Source organism: Pagrus major, chromosome 21 (genome assembly GCF_040436345.1).
Source record: "Pagrus major chromosome 21, Pma_NU_1.0".
NCBI lineage: Eukaryota > Metazoa > Chordata > Actinopteri > Spariformes > Sparidae > Pagrus > Pagrus major.
The window spans coordinates 19,009,097-19,032,797 of record NC_133235.1 but is presented as its reverse complement, the minus strand read 5'-3'; the positions used below and the strand labels follow the sequence as shown (position 1 = coordinate 19,032,797).

The window sequence follows — 23,701 nt, the reverse complement described above, 5'->3', positions numbered from 1 at the left end:
ATTTCATTTGGAAGCTTTAGCTCAGCACGTTTGAAAACATCTCCCTGTCTTTTTCATCTATTCTTTTTTCTTTAATTTCACCAAAAACTCACTTTGTGCCACAAAGAAATGCAGCACATTTTCTCTGAAATTCAGTAACGTGCAAAAGAGCAGCGAGTTGAAGCTGTCAGTCTCCCTACTGTGTGTAAAGTATTTAGAGTTGTTTAGACAATTATATTTTATTCATTTAAAATGCCACACATAGATCTTTTCCCCTCTTCTCATGTCTCAGTTTGAGCCTCCTCGCCTCCTCGCATCTTAGTCCCTCCCACATGAGGTGAGAGCAGAGGAGGCGAGGACGAGACACGAGGAGAGAGGAGTTGAGGAGTTGAGGCAACGGGCTTTTAACAAAATGAGACATCTCTGCCCCGGAGCCTTACATTAAATAGACGTCAATTAAATGTGACGTGTGGCACAGCTACCACTGTTGCATTTTATGATTTCTGTCAGATGAGCATAACCGCATTCATGTCAACTTGTATATATAAATATATATTTTTCACTTATATATTAATTGAGACATCCATCAATATGCTGAGATCGATTTCTGGGAGAGAGGAGATGAGGAGGCACAAAAAAGAGAAATGAGAAGAGCCGTTTGTCCTCCACTTCTTTCCATTTAACTTCTCCCCCGTCTAACTATCTTTTCTCTATTCCATCTCCTCCCCTCTCTCTTCTCCTGCAGGCTGCCCTACGCAGGATACTTTGGAGGAGTGTCAGGCCTCAGTAAAAAACAGTTTCTGAAGATCAACGGCTTCCCCAACGAGTACTGGGGCTGGGGAGGGGAGGACGACGACATCTACAACAGGTAACAGTGGAAGAATCTAGTGTGATGGTTTCTTCACAAAGAAAATGTGGCCTAACTCAAAGATTTCTTTTTAATTTTCCTAGGAGTGAAGTTTTAAAACTCAAACTTGGCTAAATTACTTGTCAAGATCAGAATTCTGCTATGACGACAGCTCACAGACAGAAAGTAATGTAGCATCTGTCAGGGTTATGTTCATTTATGTTCACAACCAACTGCAACACATTGACGCTCACATGCACACAAATACGCACATTATTTCAGCCTCTCCTGGAGATTGCAGCAGTAAAAATGTGGTGAAATCAAGTCCCTCCACTGAAAGTGACACTGCAGTTCCTGGCGGAGTGGTTGATTTATTGTAATTGTTCCGAGAATGAGAATGATTAACAAATAAATTAACCTTATGAAGCACTTCAGTCGGCTTTTAATGACTTCCTCAAGTTCACTAATAATGTTACTGTGGAAGTGAGCTGATCACAGACAGGGGAAGGATATGTGTTTGACAGGAAGACAGAAAGATGATGGCTTCAACGCATCGAACCACTTACAGGGCCATTAGTTGAATTTATGTTCTACTCAGATGGTTGTTTGGGCTGAAAATTGTTTAATTACCTGGTGAAGTGATGATCCGACTACTAAACAAATGATTCTGCAAAGAAATTATGAAACCACCTTTGCATTGCACCTTAACCACAGCTGACATTTTCCATATATTCCCCCGATAAGCGCTCTGCTACACATGTTATGTCTGTCAGTCACATCAACAAACTGTAAATGTCTGCTCCATATTGTTGAAATACACATTTAAGGGGGCGTAAGGATTTTCACAATTGAAGAAATCGTCAGTTGCCATGTCCAATTAGCTTCAAAAGACATTTTATTTTAGTCACATAAGCAGATGCAGTTGCATTCAAAGAATCGTGTTCGGGTTCACTAATTATAAACACACAGACCGACACAGCAGGACGGTTCCTCACAAACAAAATGCGACCTCCATCTTTAGTGTATCTCTACTCTTTGTTTTTCTTTTTCTCAGCCTGTGTCCCGCTGTCACTCTCACACTGTGAAGCTTATCGTTCTCCTTTCAGTTTAATAGCATTATAAGAAAACTGAAAGTAGAGCATCTGAAAATCAGTGTTTTTCGAGAATGGATTGTGTCAGTCAACACAGCGTTCAGAAGATTACAGTTGTTTGTCAGTGTCTGGCAAGGAGTGATAAAAGTGATCTATGTGTGGTTTACTGACTAATCATGTTGTGCGTGTTTCTGTGTGTATGTCTGCGTGTGTGTGCAATTAAGAGCCTGACAGACAAAGTTTAAACTCTTAACTTTTTTATTGGATGATAGCTGAGGCAGATTTCCCCCGAGATGTTTTCTGCAGTCTTTCTTATTACAGCTGCTATGAAATGTGACGTGCGGGTGGACCTGTCACCATAATGACTTGTGTTAGTCGTTTTATCGTCCCAGAAATTATTGTGATAAACAATGGGGTTTTTTTTGTCATTTTAAGACCATTTTATGCCACTGATCTAATAATATAATAATATAATAATGCAAGCATGGCATTATAAAGAGCAATGAGCTTAATTTAATTTTTAATTCTGGAAAAAATTGGACATTACAGTGTTAAACAAATCACAAGCAAAAGCTGCATGAAAATGGCAATATTGAGGTCATGTACATATATTGGTAAGTTGATAAGATATGTACGATGAGTTGATAATGTGATTTTCACATATAAACTGTCCGGACATTGACCTCTCTGACTTAAATTTACCTTCATGCAAACTGTCCATACATACCCTTAAAATTGGTGATGGAATATAGCTTAATAGGTTTACTCAAGTAAAGTTTTGAAGTACTTGTACTTTACTTGAGTATTTCAATTTTCTACTACTTTGTAACTCCACTGCACCACATTTTGTAGTCAAATACAGTACTTTTTGCTCCACTACATTTATTTGATAACTGTAGGTCCTAGTTACTTTGCAGATTGCAAGCTGATGTTGCATATCTGATCTGATAATTGGCCAGGCCAAATATCGGTCAACCCCGAGTATACTGTACATACATGTATATGTATGTAAATGTATGTATAATTTACTTCTACTTGTACTTTTGATACTTTAAAGGGAATTCTTGTATTTTTAAACCTGGGCCTTATTTCTGAAATGTATTGGTGTATGATTACTCAAATCAAAAGTTTTGGAATCAATTCAGAAGATTTCTTCAGCTGGAAGCCACAATTCAGCTGCAATAGCTACAATGTGATCCTTTGGGGAAACTTGACTGTCAAAGCTACAGCCTCTTAAAGTTCTTGTTTTTGCCACTCACAGGCTGATGTTGCTACTCTACGAGTCTGACACCATACAAGAAACAATTCCTACTCACCTGGCAAGATTTCAGAGAGAGGATACTACAAGGTCTTATGATTAACTGTTGTTTGACACAACGTCAGCCAGCCAGTGGCAAAAACAAGCACTTTTAATAGATGTAACTTTTACAATCGTAGTTGCCCCAAAGGATTACATTGCAGCCATTGCGGCCGTGTCACGGCTGCCAGCTGTGGTGATCTACTGGACCGATTCCAAAACTTTTAGTTTGTATGAATAATTTTCACACCAAAACATGTAAATAAAAGGGCTATGTTTAAAAGAAAAATCCCCTTCAAGTCCAATATCTTAATATCTTTACTTTTACTCAACTCACTGGTCAAAAGGCCACATAGAAACATTCATCCTCAGATAGAATTTGTAAAAATCTTGTCCTTTTGAGCACAGCAAGAAAATTGGAGTATTTCTTGCTGTGCTGTGCTCCTCTAGCTTGTCCTTCATGGTTGACTTAAAGTAGCACTATGTAATGTGATTTTGCTGAACAGTGGACGCTCTGGTCACATGTGGCAGTTACAAGATAATGGCTAATTGAATTTCCCTTTATTTCCTAGGATTGTCTGAGGTCAGTTGCTTTAACAATATCAGCGGGGCATCCTGATGTTTAGATCCCATCTATAGAATCACTACACTGCAGTATGTCCATGGATTGAGTCTGTCCAGGACCATCACACTCTCTCCCTCGTTGTCTGTCAGCTCTTTGCTGTATAACAGAGGTTTTCAAACTGTCTTACACATACAGTATGTTAAGATTCAGTGTTGGTTACACGTTGTGATGATTTTATCTCTAATGAACGCCCTTAATTCCTCTTAGAAATCATATTAAAATTGTCTTTTTTTCTTTTCACGGCTTCAATATATTAAACTATAATTGCACTGTGATTTGTCTTGTCTAACAGATTTATTGACAAGTGTCATACCTCAGTGGAAGAAAATAAGATACGATAGGAAGCTGACAATAAATCTCGCTCTCTATAAACTAGATGTAGTGAGCATATAGCCAGCCCCTCTCTGCCTTCCTCACCTCCTTGTTTATTACAAACTGAGCCTGTAAAAATCCCAAAGTCAATCTTATAATAAATTAATGAAAAAAAAAAATTGGCAGAAACAAGTGAATAAAGCTGAGCATGAAGGTTTTTATCTGGCCTTTCTCTCAGGCTCACCCCCCCTCCCAGCATCCACCTTCGCTTTTCAGGCCTGGCTTGTTTTTAAGCCTTTCACAGAGCAATCAAAAGGGAAATGCCCTTGAAAACACACACACAAGCTGTTGGAAAACAACGGTGTGTAGATGTAGCTGAGGCTATTGATGCAAGCGAAATAGTCTCCTACTCACTTTTCTCATGTAAAACCTTTTAATTAAAATGTTGTGAATCTTTAGGCCTACTGAAATATTGGGTAACACTTTCTATGAAGGTCATTTCTATAATGCATTACAAGCACACTGAAAACACAGGCTTCATCAAACTTTATAATTTTTTTAATCATGCATGACAACCTATAACAAGGTCATAGGATAATTTAATTCAGCATTCATAATGATGTATCCACTGTATTCCTAGCCCCTATGATACCTTGCACAAATGAGAAGAAGAAGAACCTTTATTTTATCACGCACAATCATACAATGTAGTGAAACTGGCTCTCTGCATTTAACCCATCCTGGAGGAGCAGTGAGCAGCCAACATACAACTTAGCCAGTGTGTTGGTCAAAGGCACTGACCAGAGAAACATGGCCCAAGCTGGAATTCAAAACCAGGACCCTCTTGCCGTGAGGCAGTAGTGCGCCACCATGCTGCCCAATTGCGGGCACGATTGCCGGCACGTCCTGTCACTTAACAAGAACCAGATAACCTTGATAACAGGACACTAATCCTCTTTTGTTAGAGAAATTGTTATGGCGTATCATTCATTCATGAAGATCTAGGTTAGCGACTTTAGCGAGTGAGTATTACTAACACTATAATTACTGCTTAGTGCACCTAGCTAATGCCTCTCAAGCCCTGAAATTGCGGCTGGTGTGTCAGTTACGCTTATTCTGCCGAGTACTGAAAGTACCACTACAAAAATCGTGACCCCAGTAACCTCCAAAGGAAATGCATGCCTCCATGCCAAAGTGACAACGGTGTCTAAAAGAAGAATCAGAGTCCTTGGTTACATAGCACATTGTTATGCATAAAGCAGAATTTATTAGAATAAAACTGTGAAGTACAAAACACAAAGTCCAAGTACAAATGTTGGCAAAAAAAGGCAACAAAGACAGAGGGAGCAGTCAAGGGCAAAACCAAGAGCAAAGAACTATAAAAATACAAAAACGAAATAAAAGTACAAACCAAAAGGCGCTGAGATAACAGGCAGGAACATGAAGGACATGAGAGACACTGGACTGAGACGCATGACAAAACAGGTGAACTGACCGGGAGTAATTGAAAAACACAGGCCTAAACAGACAGGGAATGATGCACTAATGGGACACAGGTGAGGAGCAAAAAGGGCAGGAAAACAGACAAAGGGAGGAAGTAGAAAACGAAACATGACACATGAGGACGGAACTTACAAAATAAAACAGGAAATAACTAAACCACAAACTCAAACCATGACACACATTATGACTAGCATAACTCTAACCAATCAATAAGTCACATAGAGAAGTGCTCTAATGAATCACAACAGATTATACATTTGTGTCTCTGAAAATGGAATAATGTCTTCTAAACATCACAGTATTTGTTATAGCTTGACTTTGTGAGCTTTAAGAAAAGTGACAGCACTGTATAAGGTTTTCTCGCTGTTGTATGATAATATTACACAATCAAGAGAACTTGGAGCGGTATTTGATTTATAAAGATTTATAAAGCCTTATAAATGTATAGTAATGTCTTATGGATGTGCTTATAATGCACACAATACTTTGTTTTATGACCAAATTAGCAATGCCTCAACTGTACTTTGTCTTTAGTGCCAGTTAGCAAATGCTAGGAAACAGACAAGCTAAACTAAGATGAATTTGCAGCTAAACATCAGCATTGTAACTGTAAAATTGTTAGCATTAAGCTCAAAGCAACACCGTGCAGAACATGCACGTCTCACCGTCCTTTCCTGGTCTTGTAGAGGCACGTTTTCCCTTCAGATCTCAATAGAGAGACGCTTATTATTGCTTTCCTTTTTGAAATTCAAAGCATCATTCTTATGAGATCTGATGCAAAAAGCATTCTAACAATGAAAGCTGTGGTAGCGTGCAGCGTGGAGGATGGAGTCTCCAGCTGAGTGAACTAACAGCCTAGTCGGCTCAGTCTCTCAGTGCTCAGTAAAACGACTCGAGGAGGAGGCTGCAGGGATGGGGAGATAAAAGAAGGGCGGTATAGATCAGAGTGTGTGGCGTGCGTGAAATCTGCACCTTGTTTTTTACTCTGTCGGTAAAAGGTAGCAAAGTTCATGGTTCTGAACCGTGTAAACAGCCAACGTGTCCATCAGCCCGGTGTCCAGTCGAAGTGTCCTTGAGCGCGACACTGAACCTCCATCTGCTCCTTCTTTGAAAGCTAGAAAAAGAAGCATCAGCTAAATTACTAAATTGCTCTTTTACTCTCTACTTCAGCACTCCTCCCTCACTCTATTTGTCCTCTCCTCTGCCCCTCTAACCCCCCACGTCTTTTCCTTTCTCCCTCTCTTGCTTCCCTCCAGCGATTTCCTTTTTTATGCTGGTTTTGATGCCACAGACCATGGCATGGCCACTGCCTGAAATGGTTCCTGCTAGTGTAATGCCAGCCCAAGGGAACTGGCTGTCCCTGCTGCTCAGTGTGGCCCGAGCCCGTGGCAAAGAGGACACATGCCACTTGCAAAACTGCCAGTGTCACTTGCCCCCCTCCCACCCCTGTCTGAAAAAGTTGGTGGATATTACAGAGACAGAAGGAGAGAGGTTTTCTTTCTCACTCTCTCTGAACATGCATCAGTGGCCTCGGGCAAAGACTGTACCTGTCCCTGGGGCATCCACGGCACACCGGTCTTCAACACACACACACACACACACACACACACACACACACACACACACACGCTGTCTTTTTTATTTCTTTCTTCCTTGCCCTTTCCCCTTTCCCGCCTGTAACCCTCCCAGCGGTGGCTCTCGACAGAGCCTGAGCCAGCATCATGCATACGTGCAGCCACAGCAGCACAAGGACCGCACGTGTTTCTGTGAAGCCTCCGTTCGACGCAGGATATTTTGAGCTTAACACTTTGAGAATGCCAAGCCTTTGATAAGTTCAATCACACTTCCAGGTTGCAGAAGTCACCGCCTTCGGGTCAGGTCGAGGCTGTCGAGTGTTTTAAATCTCATGTTGTTGTTTTTTTTTTTCTTTTTTATTGATGCTCTCGCCTGCCTCAATTAATCCTTGGGATCTTGTTCGTCTTTGTTTCATCAACCATATTTCCTTTCTTTTTTCTTTGTGTTTTGTTTCTCTTTTCATTTCCTCTGAAGCACGTTTTAAGGTGTTAAAAAGGGCTATTTAAAGACAATATTTAAACTGTAAGCCTGAAGACCAGGGACGGGTTGATCGAAATCTAGAGTTACAATGCCTCACATACTGAGTCCTGTGTTGAGTATCATTACCAGCAATAATTGATAATGAAAAAAGACACGTCTTTATTATCATTCGATCATGTTCTGGTTAGGATCAGGCCAATGAGCGATGCCATAGTCCAGTCTTGTGAGGATTCTCCCTACCTGCCTGAGAAAGTCAGCTTTTCGTGCCAGCCATCCTCACACAGTCAAAAACATCTCCTGCCTTACCCCCCCCCCCCCCCCCCCCCCAAGTACCAGAACTGCTGGGTTTCCCACACTCTCGAGTCAGTCACGCACTCCCTATCAACCAGTAATTCAGTCATATCTGCCATTAAATGTCTCCTCGCTCCAACATCGTTTCTAGACAAATAAAAGCAAGCATCCACGGGGCTTGGCAGGCAGAACAAACAAGCCCCCGCTGGGTAAACGGAGAGCAGGCGGGCACATTTTCCTTCTGATGTGATACTCTCAATACGACAGTCACAGAAGAGAAGTCAACACGGCGCAGTGGAGAGCACCTCCTTGATACTGGAGTCGAATCGATGTGAAGGTGAAGGCAAGGTGACGGAGGGAAGCAGCGGCAAACAGACAGAAAGAGCAGCAGGAATGTGCAGCGTAGATGAGTGTGAGGCGGCCCAGCTGAGTGGTTTGCAGACATCATTGATCAGTTGATATTTTAATGAGCGTCTTGTGTTTTCTGCGACCTACATGAACTTTAAAAGAGTTTATTGTGGATGATTAAAGCCGTCTTCATTTTGGATCTTGCCGTCAGACACGTTCCTTAAAGGCTGCTGAAGCATGAAGGTGGTGCTCCTCTCTGCTCCACCATTGTTTTGAAATCACAGTGCTGTGGGCTGTGGCTGTTTTAAGTCCCAATTCCCAAGACCACTGACCAAGTCAAAAGCCGAGGACTTACTAATGATGCTGACCTGAATTTTTATTCACACATCAGCAGCATCACTAAAATAACCCTCCATCCTCTCGGGAATATCTCAGAAATTCAGGTCTCTCAGTCTGAATCAGATTCTGATTCTGAATCTGTTTTTGATGGTTTTCCTGTTAAATTCACCAGCCCCACTTGATTCAATTGAATCAGAATTGATTTTAAGATTTTGCTCCTTGTCTGTAGAGGACTTATTAGTCTGGCTCCAGAATACGTTTCTAACATGCTTTGAGTCTATCAGCCCAGCTGATCCCTCAGATCACACGACAGACTTTTTTTTTTTTTTTTTGATTAGCTTTTAATTAGTCATGTGTATGCATGTTGTTCGCCTGTGTCTTAACCGTTGTGTGAACAGGAGCGTGGGATCAGAAAAAGCTTCTGTGTGTCGTTCTAGAGGGATGTTACAAAATTTGACGCCTAATTGGGAGGACTTGTTGCAAGGGAGGGGTGCAGTGCAATGCTGCCAGCTAATTAATGAAGTGCCCTCCACCTTCTTCGACTAAAAAAAAAGTTCTATAATTTTGCACTTGTTTAGGGCTCAATGATATTGATATTAAAAACAAACAAAAAACCTCTTGACTCATCAAAATGAACTCTCTAAAACAAATCCTCTAAGGTCAGCTGATATAAGTTAATTTGAAGTGAGATACATCCATTCAACTGCCAAAGTATTCTTCATTTAATATTTTCAATGTCAAACATTAATAGACAAGTGAGTCTGAGCTTTTCTTATTAAACAGGGTCTCTCAGAAGGCCAAATTTAATTACATAAATTAGCAGCTGAAATGGTTACATAAGCAAAAATGTGCCACAATGGTCCCTTTTGTATATATTTCACATTAATCCATCAGAACGACTGATTCTGATATTTCTGAAGCAATATGTCACTCAAAATGCATTATATATCGATAATTAGTTATTTAATTGAAGAAGTAAGTACTAGACAGCATAGTACAGTTATAATCCATAAGATTAAAACAAACTGAATTTTTGATGATTAGTTGTTGAGCATTTTGGGTCCACTTGTTACTAAACATAACAATGGTTCACTCTCCTAACTCCGCATAGAAGCCTTATTAAGTTAAATTGCTGATGCAGACCGAAACACGTGGTGGCTTTTATTGTGAAGCAGTCACAGGAAACACACTGTGAACCGTAATGTCACAACTCTATATCATGTCATTTTATTCTGACTGAGCTGTTCCTCTGGTCATTAGTGGAATAAAAAGCTCCATATAAACGCAGCTACAGTCTGAGTCCTGGAGTGAATCCATTAAACATTAAAGTCTACTTAACTAACAGAGGCACCTCGTCCATTTGAAGAGCTCTGTGAAGTAGAGTGGACCGTCCAGCACTTCTCTCCCCTTAGAAAAATATCTGCCCTCTAATATGATCCACCATGAAAAGTTGCATTTGCAGCCTGAGGCAGAGGAGGACTCTGTGTGTGTGTGTGTGTGTGTGTGTGTGTGTGTGTGTGTGTGTGTGTGTGTGTGTGTGCGCGCGCGCGCACGCGCAATAAAGAGCATTATTATAGCAGGTTGGACAGTGGTCTGAGCACACACACTCACACAGACCATGGACCTATTTGATTGGATTAATCAGGAGTTTCTCGAGCTCTCCTCTCTTATTCCCACCAGTGGAGTTAATTGCATTAGAGCAATGGAGTGGAGGAGAATTGGGTGCTAAGTCTGATGTCCTGCCTCAGTTCTCTCTTCCTGCAGAAATGAGATGGGAGAGGAGGAGGAGGAGTGGGTGGTGACGACGGTGGTGTGTGGAGGGCAGAGAAAGAAAGTAATAGAAAAGTGATGGTGTGTGGGTGAAAGAGAGGTTTTCATCGCAGCAGGAGCACATCTGGGTGCTGCATGAGCGAAAACTTTTCAAATGGCCTTTTGCCTTTTTCACACACAAACTGAAAGTTTCCACTTAGAAAAAAAAAGGATTGTTAAATGACTGAAATAAAATAAGCTAATGTCTTTTTCAAAGGCATGAGGTCAGGATGTGAGGTTGATAGAGCTAAAATCAGTCAGTCTGAAAGCCAATAAGAAAAATCAGTGTATCATCAGAAAAGTACAGACCCCTGCAGGGCAGTTGTATTTAGAGAAAAGAGAGGAAAAATACCTCAACCTGTGAGTTTTTTAATGAGGACTTTTTATCACATCTTTCTTCAATTTTCATGCTTAATTTTACACAGCCACTTTAAAGATGTGGGGATAATGATTTAACACACTGTGAACACTTTCAAAAAAGCAGCTCAACTCCACGCTGTTTAGATAAGCCTTTCTTACATTTTTAGTTTTCTTTTACTCCTCTTAAGTCTGATTTTTGTGGTATGTTTTAAATTATGGAGCTCTCTGTGACAGCTCTTGAAAATAACTACAAATAATTCTTTATTTCTGAAAATCTATAGGATTCAAATCTGATTCTTGCTGCCTCTGGTGGAATAAAACCAAAATATTTTCTGTGTTTTTCCCTTCCTTCAAAAGATTCAGTCTTTAAAGCCAATCGTATGGAAGCCTCATATTGAAGCGTATTATTACCAGTTAAAGAAAGAGAAAGATGAAAACCAAGCTTGAAGTCATAATTATAAGACAAAAAGTCATAATTATTGGATAAAAGTCACAATTATGAGATAAGAAGTCAACATGTATCTCATATATCTCATATCTCATCTATATATACATATATATATAAATAAAAATGTTCTTTAACTGGTGGAAATGGACTTCCATATGAGTTAGATGAGTTTTGGTCAGTTTCTGCTCTGCTGCCTCCTTGCATGTGGATTTCCTGCACCGGCAGCTGCTGACTGTGGCTTTCCTGCCAGACCATACCTTCAGCTCAATGCTTCATTTCTCTCACCCTCCCTCCCTCCCTGTCTTCCTCAGACCCTCCACTCCAATCCCTGCACTCTCATTTTCTTCCTGAGCATTTCCCCCTTTTTTTCTGCCCTGTTTCTGTGTGTGCGTCCCTCATTATTGAGCCCTCTGATACAGTTTGACGCAGAGGTGGTTCAAGAGAGAGGGAGAGAACTTTATGTATCCGCTTCAGAAGATCTAGCCCTCACTTGGAAGGTCATGTGTGATAAAAGTGCACATTTTGGATGACTGGACAGGTTATATAATGTACAGTTGCAACAGAAATGGAAAGCCCCTGAGCCTTCGTATTCCTCAGTAACATGTGTATAGTGTTCCTATACACCAAATCTGACTTTTGGATTTAAAAAATTGGCATCAAATACATATAAGAGTTGTTTTCAAATAGGTGAGGATGCAGAAAATAGGATTTTTTAATCAGCTGAACACCTGTTTAAGATTTCTCAATGCAATGTGTGGCTCCCTCAGCTGAAAAAAGGGAAACAGATACAAAATAAGAAATATGATTTATAAATGCATTAATACAAATGTAAATATGTAAATAATACAGCAAGCTCAGATCTAAATTCAGTCTGTCTTCCTCTTTTTTGATATTTGTATCTTGAATTTGTTTCACAGCCGTTGTCTTTTATGATATGATTTCTATTTTTGCTGTCTTTCATACTTTTTACTGCTACTGTATCATTTTTCTTCATATAATTCAGTTTTCTAGTTCTTACTGTTTTAATATAACTTCCTGTTTGACACTCACCACATGCCTCTGTCTTAATAAAGGTTGGTAGACTAGTGTGAACTCCAGGGACACTGATGGAAATAAGTCCAGGATTTTATCACTGTATCCCAGACGAAGCCTGATAAGCTTTATAAATATATTAGAATGAAGAGAGAAAAAGCTGCAAGGAGACAACTGGGTAATTTATTCATCTGTATCGCATCTCTGTGATAGATGTAAAGTGCAGGAGGGTGCACGAACTTCTCTATGTCTGGTTGAATATTGGGAGGACATTTTTCACTTTTAGTTGTGCCATAAAGAAAGAAGTGGTTCTTTTTGGCTGCTCTGGGGATGTTATCACATTATCTTTGCTTATCTGAAAAAACTGGGACTGTGCTTTTGTCGTCTCTTTTTAAACAGTGGCTGCATTAAATGACTTCCTGACTACGCTTTGAGAAAATGTATTATGATAGAACTCGCTCTGGTGAAAAGTTTAACAAGATTCGGGGACCATTTTATAAGTGGTCTGGATAAAGACTCGGACTGTGTTCCTCTGTTAATGCTTAATGGATTCACTCCAGGAGTCCAACTGCAGCTGTAACTGTCCTTTATGGAGCTTTGTATTCCAATGATGACCAGAGGAACAACTCAATCAGAATGAATTTGCCTTTTATAAAGTTGTAAGGTTTCAGTCCTGTTTTAATACATTGTGTTTCCAGTGACTGCTTAACAATAAAAGCTCTTTGTGGAGCAGCAGCAGTGTCAACTGCTCACTTCGGATTTGTCACGTTTAAACAAAACTAGACCCAAACGCAAGACATGAAGAGGAGGGAAGGTAAAAAAGAAAAAAAAAAAAGGTGAGCTTAAATAACACACAAAATCAAAAAATACAAGTTACAAAAGGAAGTCGACAAAAAGATGGCAACAAAAAGGAAACAAAAACAGAGGAAGCAGGGGCAAATCAAATAATTAAGAACTACAAAAGATACAAAGCTAAATAAGTGCAAAGCAAAGAAGCACTGGCAACACAGGTATAAACACGAGGAGCATGAGTAATATGAGGAACACAGGAGACACAGGACTGACATGGGGAAACAGAGCAGAACTGACAAAGAGAGAGAAAGACACCCACTTAAATACACAATACTATATAACTAATAGGACACAGTTGACACTGATAGGGCAATCAGAGGGAAGAAATTCAAAAGACAAGGAAGTGGAAAATAAAACATGACACATGAGGAGAGAACTACAAAATAATCAGGAAATAACTCAAACCATAACAGCATTAGCGTGGTAACTCAGCCAAAAACAATAAGAGGTGGTTTCTTTCATTAAATCCTGACCCATTCTCCTAAAAACAGACTGGTCTACTCCCCGTCTCCACTTTCGTGATCCTACTGTACCCAAACGCTTTTACTCAGCTCTCCCAAAAAGAAATATCAGAAAACGCTTAAAGGTCCCACACAGCGGGGTATTTTACAGCAGCCACCCACCTGCTGTGTTTGGGTGGAGGTGGCTGTTGAATGTGTCGGCTCCGGATTATATACATCACACAGGGGAGGCTGAAGCTTCCCATGCTGCAGCTCCACTGGATCCTCGGTGTCCTATCCCTTACATAATATTCACACTACGCTGTCACACCGCATTACTGCCTACTGCCTGTCAGAGTAGTGAGAAATAATGACTGCACTGATGTGTTTTTGGAGTGTGTGTTTGTTTATGTGTGTGTGTTGGTGCTCCAGCTCAAGTTTTGTTTTGGTTCAAGGACACGATTCTGTCTACAAGGATGAGAAGAGGCCGGTTGATTAGTTGCCACACAGTTCATTACAACACACACATATTCAAACTCACGAATGCACACGACCCTACGAGGTCACGATGAAGTGGAAGTTTCTTTCAGACATTTTTTTTGTACAAAAAGCAGCCCAACAAACCTCATTGGATGTAGCAACCCCGAGCTTGATTTTACAATGTGTGAATGCATTCGAGCATGCATATGGGGAATAATTACAGCTTTGTGTGCGTGTGAGTGTGTGTGTGTGTTTGTGTTTTTCTTTTGTGAACAAGAATCTTGGAGCAGCGTTAATCGTCATGCAAAGTTTCATATTGACAGATGATGAGATGGAGAGCCAGCCCACCCTCAGAGAGTGTTTTGTGAGACTCTCAGAGGATTTTTGAAAGCAGGCGGAGATACGACGACGACTCCGTAGCAAAAGATAGAGATTTCAAGGAGGCTCTGATAACATTTTACACAAGCAAACACTCTCTAATCAATTTTTGTCTGAGGACACTGTGGATGTTTAAAGTGTGACGGGCTGGTTGACTATGACCTCCGAAGCTTGGGAGACTGGAGACTGAACCATAGCAGAAAAACTCTCTGTAGTGAGAGTGAGCCCCTTTCACACTATGTAATTAGTCATATGATACGTAGTTAACAGAAAACAGTTAACAGTTATAATGTGATCAGAACTTCAGCAGAGAGAACTTAAAGCACAAACTAAAACTCTGAACTGTTTGTGCATTCACACCTTTTTCGAGCTGTCAGACGCCACAAATTATGTCATCTGTGGACTGTGACTCATAATCCACTCACCTTCTGCTCACTTCACATTTGCTTAGCGAGTGACATGTTTCACTGTCAGTCTTAACTGTCAGCAGTAAACCAGCAAAGTCGACCACACACAAGACCACAAGCTCAGAAGTTAAGATATTTTGTCGTGTCAGAATCAATTTGTTCATCCTTGGCACTTTTGTTTAGGAAAATGTTCCTGTTTCTCCAAATGTTTCAATTTTGCTGAAGTGTTAAATGTATGGGAGGCTTAATTAATGTCGTAAGTTACAGAAAAGTGTGTAACAAATCATCACTGTTGGGTTTAACCCTGGAAAACTACAGCATTTAATGTTTAACGGGCTTTTTTTTTGTTGATGTTCCAGTCCAGTGGTGGAAAGTAAAGTACATTTACTCAAACACTGTACTTATGTACAATTATAAGGCACAGCCCATTCTGAAGTACAAAGCATTGTTAAAGATTCAACCAGCGTTTCCAAGTCTTTTGTTGGTTTTTGTTTGTTCTTAGCTTTTTTCACTAAAGAGACATTTCCCCTCTACACTTCTCAGATGGTTACCTTTAAATAGCTACCAGAAGCCCAAAGAGGTAAAACTCTTTCTAAACAAAATGTTTTATAAAAATCACAAAGATGAAAAACAGTCTGAAAAATTCATATGAAGTCACGTGGCACAACATTGTTTTTCTTTTTTACCCCCTCAGATTTATCAGGTAACCCTTTGGGTTAAATCTGTATACAACCAGCTCCACCTCGACCAGCCACAATAGTTCATGCATTGATTCATTAATATTATAATTTATTAAATATGTCAGATGGGCTGATTTTCTGCAAATACGAGCACTTCTACTTTCAATACTTGAAGTAAATTGAGCCGGTATTACTTCTGTACTTTTAATTGAGTAGGGCTTTTAATTGTACTTGAGTATTTTTACATTCTGGCATTGGTACTTCAGTAAACAGTCTGCTGCCGCTGCCACGCAAAGTTTTGTCAAAACACAACCAACAACAGATTTTTCTTTCAGCAAACAAACAGACACACAAACAAACAAAAAAAACAGTTGATGTGCTCTGAAATATCTTCCAAGAACTGAATCTGAAAACATAAAAATAACATCGAGATTCATACTGAATCAGAAATGAAGTTTGGATTCTCATTTCTTGCTAGTATCACCACAGTCGAACCTTAGACAGTCTGCAGGGCAGCGGGCACAAAGAAGATTACTTAAAAGATGCAGAACTGTGCATAATGTATAACTAAGCTCACTGCACTGAAAAGCTGAGGAGGAGAAGGAAAGGGCTGCCTCGCTCGCTCCTGCACTCTCACATTATTTGCACCATAATAAATCTCTAAATTATGCAAATGCATGCATGCTCATATGTGCACGCACAGACACACTGACAAAGGCAATCATCTATGCATGTGTGCCAAGTCAGCAAAGTCACTGAGACTTGAGAGAGTGAGAGAAAAAAGGGGCAAAGATGTGTTATTTAGTTTTCCAATGAATTTATTTATGGGAGGGTTGTTTTGATGGAGTTTGGGTTTCGCGTCTTATGAGTTGATGTGTTTTTGATGGCAAAGAGCTACATTCTGGTTATTTACATTTCGCCGGTCTGCAGAGGAGAGGGAGAGGAGAAATATGAAAGGTGAAGGGGAAGGGAGACGAGGACAGAGAGAAAAGGAAAGAGGAGGAGGAAAAGGTGGAGGTGGAGGCAAGGTCAAAAGAAGCAAGCCGTGAAGAGAAAAGCATCGAGGGGAGGTGAGGTGAAAAGAACAGAGGAGATGGAGGGAGGGGAATACATGAAGAAGTTGAGAGAAGGAAGGAGGCGATAGGAAAAGAGATAAAGAGTTTAGGAGAAAGGATGAATTAGACAAATAAACAAATACAGACTAGCTAGTAGATAGTAGATAGCTTTTAATTGTTGCTAAAGTAAATGCTAACAAATGTACTGATAACCAGCAGCTTCTCAATGAACACCTCCGGACGCAGCCTCCAAGAACAATTACTCAGGCCTGTTACAATACCAAGGTGATTTATGGAGTTTCCTGGCGCTAACTGCTGCTAAATATACCTAGCTGTTAGCTCAGTAAACGGTCATTGCTGACTGAGCCTAGCCTGGCGAGAAAACCACCTCGGTACTGTATTCCCTTCGTCAAATTGGCCTCTCCGTCTTCTCAGAGGCTGTGCTAATCTGTCTCGGTCCGGCCGTGTTAACTTGGAGCTGACTGTCCGGGGAGAGTCAGACAAAAGGTCAATTTCTACATAATGTTTCTTTAATTGTTCTTAAATGATTTTTTTGTGTGTTTAAAATAAACCACCCTGCCTCACCCACAAAAACAAATGCGGTGGCTCTTGATCTTCAGTTTACTTGTACTGAACAAACATTGGTATCGACCCTCCCGAGCCACAGTAGGAGAGCAAAACTGAGCAGATCACAAACGAGAAAGGCGGGAGGAAGTGATGAGTTCAGAGACAAGAGGAGGCGTTGGAAGTGTGGAGTAGACAAGCAGTTGTTGAGGAGCAATATCAGGCATGGATGCTTTTCAAGACAGCGAGACTGCACGAATCAGAGCCTTGCGACAAATAAAAAATTGCTCATTCAGTACAAAGACACACACACACATACACACACACACACACACACACACACACACACACACACACACACACACACACACAATCCTTTATATAATCGCAGGTATGAATATCAGTGCCTCTGTCAATCGCAGGGTTTAAGCCGGGCTTTATGTGGAACAGATCGGTCGCTTGCGTTGCTTTCACTCCAGTTGTTGCTGCATTAGATATAAATCTCTGTGCAGGTTTGCCCTTGTGTTGCATCATAGCGGTAATACAACGCTACCACTCTGTCTCAAAGTTCTGATCTCACGCTTTGTTTTCGACTCAAACACACTGTAAGAAAACAAGTCTTTTTTCCCAGCTGGTGTCCACAAAGTTCACAGCTCCTGCAGTCGAACAGTTTGTTTCTCTTGGTGTTATAAATGACTCCGACTGCAGCTGAGGTTGTTCAGCGAGAGCCGAGGGGATCTCTGTTTGTTTGTGCACTTGTTTGTGTGCAACATTGTTTGCAGTGTGCTGTTTTTAGGGGGATTACAATACGCCCTGAGAGCTACGCATTGAGTGCTTGAATGCCATGAGCCAGCAGAAGCCAAACAAGCATATTTTGATCAGAATCAGTAGAGATTTAAAAAAAATAAATGCTGACTCTGTTCAGGTAATCCAACACAAATTATTCTACATTAGATACTGAGGGACAGGATTGGATTCATCCTCCTGTAATATTTCCTCATAAATGTACACTGAAGGAGTTATTGCTCACTGATTTCAGACCAAAAGTGAAGAGTTTGTGCGAGAAGCTTTATTTAATATTATTATGTGTTAATGTATTTATATTTACTCTCTGTACTACCACAGTCTGATCTGCTGGCCACTGAGCACTGGGGTTAAGGGCCTTGTTCAAGGGACCCTTACTGATGATAATGAGGAAAGGGCTTCCTTTTCACTTTCCCCACCCAGATTTATCCTGCCAGTCCAGAATTAAACCTCCAATTCTCTGGTTACAAGCTCGCTTCTTTAACCTTTAGGCCCCATCATTGGACTGCATGGAAATGTAAACAATCACAACATTAACTTTTCAACCTGGAGGTCAGTTTCTGAGGTCAGACTTTGGTTGAATTTTCACAGCTAAACCTAAAAAATGAGCGCAGTGCTCACCGATATGACCTCTTGCATGAGGAAGTCAAGTCAAGTTTATTTATACGGCACATTTCACACAACAGGCTTAGACTCAATGCGCTTAAAAATACAAATACAAACACCATACTTGACAAAATCATATACAATACACGGTAAGATGATAACAACATAGAAAAGGAATCAGGTAAAAAGGCATTATTATTATTATTATTATTATTATTATTATTAAAAGGGAATAATAATGAATCTTTAATAATATATTTATGTTTTATTTGTCTGTTTTTAAAAGAAGAAACGGTTGTAGCAGACTCTTGTGGTAAAAATGCCAGAGAGAAGGACCGTAGTGACTGAAATAATGGCCTTGGTGTCAAACAGTTCTCCTACCCTGCAAACATTCATTCCAGTACTTCAGTGGAAGCTGCTATGAGGCTCCAGCAGTTGGAGTTAGCCAAATCAAGTTGGCAACCGCCCTGTCAAGTAAAGGTTTACTGCTGCGAGGTTTTGTGTCCCAGCGACACGCCTACATGTGACTAACAGGATGTAGCGCACCACCAGCAGCTCAGTTTAGAAACATCGTCTGTGGGAATGCAGAAGATGCTCATTTAACGGACACGTTTAGAGGTTTAACGGAGTGAATATTAGACTTTAATCAAAAATCTTATTGTGATGCTTCTCGATGGTGACATGATTAGTCCAATAATTGACAGAAAATTCCATTTTTGATGATTGTTTAATTGTTTAAGTTCCAGTTTTCTGTTAATTAAAGACCTTTGGTTTTGTGCTGTTGGACAGACAAAACAATCAGATGAAGCTTCAGAGCTGTACAGTTTAATCAGTTGATTATTCAGACAGAAAATGAATCAGCAACTATTATGATTATCAATGAATCGCTAGAGTCATTTTTCAGGCCAACATTTCAAACGCTCTGTTTCCAGCTTCTGAATTGTGAAGATTCACAGCTTTTTTGGAATTATGTAACAGTAATTTTATCATTTTGGATTTTTTGAATTACTGACATCATCTTGGGCTGTAGATATTTGTAACAGGCATTTTTTACTATCTTCTGACAATATGTAGACCAAACTAAAAAATAACCGGGAGATGAATCAGTAATGATATATGCGTTAGCTGGAGCCCTATCACCCTGCTGTATTAAACTAGCAATGTTAGTTTTATTTTTAGCACTAAATGAATAATCAATTGATTTAAAAAAAAAATGTAAGGTTAATGAGAATAATAATTAGTTTCAGCCCCACTTCATTTCTTCATAAACCCTCCAGGTGCACTTCTTCTTTCTCAGTTTTTGATTCTCTTCTTCTGCCTCTTTCTCTCTTGTCCCTCTCTTTGTTTGTTTCCTTTTCTCCCTCGAATAATAGATATCGTATCTTTGTGTGTTGCAGGATCACTCTGAATGGGATGAAGGTTTCCAGGCCAGACGTTCGCATCGGCCGCTACAGAATGATTAAACACGAGAGAGACAAACACAACGAGCCCAACCCACAGAGGTACTGCATCAGTGTCCAGACTCGTTCTCAGGGTTCACATTTGAATCGATCGTGCTGCTTTTGTCTCGTAGCTACACAGCTCAGATGTTTCTTTCCAACTTTTTCTTCTCCGTTTGTGAGAATTATGATTATGTGGAGCTGCAAAGGGCACGCCATCAATAACGTGTCCTCATAATTAGAGTTAGCTTGAGAGCAATGTACTGAAACATGAGCAACACAGGCGATATAAGGTCAGCAGTGAGAGGTAAGAGCAGTTTGTCGTGATTCCTCTGTCCTTTATTGTTCACGTCTGCCTTCATTCTGTCCAGTTTAGCTGGAATTACATGTTAAAGATGTTTTAACCTTTAACCAGTGATGGTTAAATGACAAGCTTTGCCCCTTTTTTTAAAGCAAGGTCTTGTTTCACAACCATATTGTGTGTCTGAGATCTGCCGACTGTTAGTCCAGCACTCCAGTTGTTGAGCAGCTCCTCATAAGAAACTGAGAAAAGAAAAATAAACCCCCTATAATACAAGCCAACCATGTATTAGTATATTATTATATAAGTATGTTATTATAGACTCAGTTTGCAAACTGCTTCACTAGCTGGTGAGATTTATATGCTCACAGATCCACGTTTTGGTGAAAAGCAGTAGTAGTCAGCCCTTGTCTTGAAGGTTGAAGGTGTAGATGTAACTTGCTGAGGGAATAATAACTCCTGTAATATCACAAATTGTATTATAGGGCAGTCTGTAATAATGTAGAGGAATGAAAGATCATTATTAATTTCACTTTGCCATCTTCTGATCACACCCTTTCCCCTGTTTAAGTATATTAATACCCCCTTAAAATCTTTTTTTTGCTGACCTCACCTTTCTGATCACGCTCAACCACAATCATCACTAATGCTGGCTACCAGAGAGGGCAACAAAACACTGCTTTTCAGCCTGGTTTTACATGCTGGAGAAGAAGTGGGAGGCTACAGGATATATGAGAGATGCACCATTCAATTCCACAGTCAAATCAAATTGCAGGATTTTCTCTGCTGGAGAAATCTTGAATCCTGTCTATGTTTAATTTTTGTTGTCCTAAAAGTCATAAATACTGAAATCCGCCTTTAAAACACCCACATGTGTAAGTTTTAAAGTATCTCAACACCCCAGGTTGCTAAAACCTTCAACATCCCCTTTTGGATTGTGTCTTCAGTGGTAGCTACATCCCTTGATATAACGACAGAAGAGGGCCAAAGAAAAACTTCTGTTATCACTGCTGCTGCTGTGTTTGCAACCAAGACCAAGAAAATAGGAGCATAAAGCCACAGAAAAGCAATAAAACTGGTTCTACAGTAAGTTGGGTATATTTGAGGGGAGAGAAATGTTTCCTGTAACTGACAAAACATTTCACTCATCACAGGATGTTAAAAGATTCATGCGAGGAGCTATTGAAATGCATGAAGACATGAGAACGTGTTAAATAAGTAAAATGTATGCATTTCAAAAATGGCATAGGAATTTCTGGTCCTCGTAGTGTTTATTAAAATTCAGTGTCTCCTATTATGCAACTTACATAAATACTGAATGTTCTGAATGCATAGTTTTAGTCCGCTGTAACGCCATTAGATGTGGGCTGCAGATAAAGACGTGTAAAAGTATCAGATGAAAAACAAATAAAAACAACCCTCTGAAGACCACAGCTCGGTCCTCCTGGTCACTGAAACATTGGGAGATTTTAAAATGCCAAGGACAAAACATTTTCAATATACCAAATATTGCTTTTCAGAGATACAGCCCAGGGGCTTAATTTGGCTACACCCATTTAAATTGCTTTTCAGATGAATCTGTAAAGATGTTTCCCGCATAAATGTGTTATTTTATGGTTTGATGAATGAGACCCAATATGCAGAGATGAGCCCTTCTAGACACATTAATCACCAGGAGTATAGCACCTCACATTAAGCTGCTTAAACGTGGATTATCACTGTTTATTCTCCTCTAAGAGCCCCCGTTTTCACGCCCGGATGGGCCGGGCAACGATGCCTCTCATCACAAAAATCGATAACTGCTACAACTGGGGCAGAGTGAAGATGTGGACTCTGCTCCCTCTTCCAATATTGTTTTAGTTTGATCTCACTTGGCGTTATTATATCGCGGGAACCACGTCAGGGTTCACAGTTGAGGTCTAGTTTAGTTGTGCCTCCTAAATTGGTTTATAAGAAGATTAAAATGCATGCAGGGAGAGCCGTGTGTGAAAGAGAAGTGACAGCTAAACACCGTGCAGTGGACACATGTTGTTTGAGTCTCTGGTAGATGAAATGTTGTATGTTTGATTCAATTTTCCATTTAGATGGATCATTTTAATTTATAGTTCAGTCAAAGGGAGTATAAGAAAAGTAACTGAAAGAATTTCTCCTTGGTAGAAAGAGCTCACTGCGCTTACTCTCATTCACCTGTATATCTCCTCCTGCAGAGACACATCCATTCATTAGCTTCTGACTGCTCATTAACGCAAAGTTAATGTAACAAGTAGCTGAGTTGACACTCAACTCTTCATTGTTCAGCCACGCTTTATGATTTGTAAGAGCACGATCGCAACATTTTTATCACCGACGTATGAAATTAAAGCTTTTTGATGGTTAGGATATGACTGGCAAGCAATTTGTTGGGCGTCTTTAGTAATGCTAATGGTTATTGTAGGAACCAGCAGGTGACTTCTCGTTTGAAAAGATGGTAAAACACGAAGTGTGTTCCTGGACTTACATTCGTACCTTTCATTGGCTGCATTTTGGTGTGATACCTCTTTTAGTTTAAGATAGAATCCACCCACTTATATGGTTGAAGGAGGAAGGAAAATTAGCCAAAAGTGGAGCTTGTGACATCAGCTGAAAAGAAATGAAAGATCTTTTGGTGCCTACCTGCTGAGTGCCACAGAGTCCTGAAACCTGTTTGTGGGAAAGGGAAGATGAAAAATGTGGTTTGTTAAATAGCTTGAAGAGAGCTCTCCTCATGGCCTTCCATTTCTAAACCTTTTATTTATTTTATATGCCAAAATCCCCTGCGGTGTACCCTTTTCCATGCAAGCCAATAAAGATAGAATCCATGTCTTTTACATAAAGTGGAGCCTGAGACACAAACTGAAAAGAAAATGAAAGTTGTTTTTTTTTTACCGGCAACAAACTCATGAGATGTCAGACGTCTACCGAGGAGTGGTTTAACTTTAAAACAAAAAATATATACTGAAATGGCAGCAATAACCTAAATGTGAAGGTATCTAAAATAACCAGACCAGCATTGTGTCATCCATCATTGTTGTGTGTGTGTATGTATGTCTGTGTGTGTGTGTATGTGTGTGAAAGAGAGCGAGTGAGAGAGAAAGACTCAACGATCCTTCAGTAATTGCCTGCTGAAATGACACCAGTAGAGATGGGAGCCCTCTAGGTCAGACCAGTCTAGTTGGCTTCATCAAAATCAATACATCAGCCGCTAGACTGAAAGAAAGCGTCTGTGTGTGTGTGTGTGTGTGTGTGTGTGTGTGTGTGTGTGTGTGTGTGTGTGTGTGTGTGTGTGTGTGTGTGTGTGTGTGTGTGTGTGTGTAGGTTTGTGTGTCTGCTTGATACTCAAT

At 40.2% G+C, this 23,701-nt stretch overlaps 1 protein-coding gene across 1 annotated transcript in view; it reads left to right on the top strand.

Moving 5' to 3' along the window:
• b4galt2 (UDP-Gal:betaGlcNAc beta 1,4- galactosyltransferase, polypeptide 2) overlaps window positions 1-23,701 on the top strand; it is a 149,200-nt gene that overhangs the window by 118,283 nt on the left and 7,216 nt on the right. Inside the window, exons 5-6 of the mRNA XM_073491600.1 lie at window positions 725-847; window positions 20,000-20,104. Coding sequence (XP_073347701.1) covers window positions 725-847; window positions 20,000-20,104 — 228 coding nt within the window. The remainder of the gene's footprint in view (window positions 1-724; window positions 848-19,999; window positions 20,105-23,701) is intronic.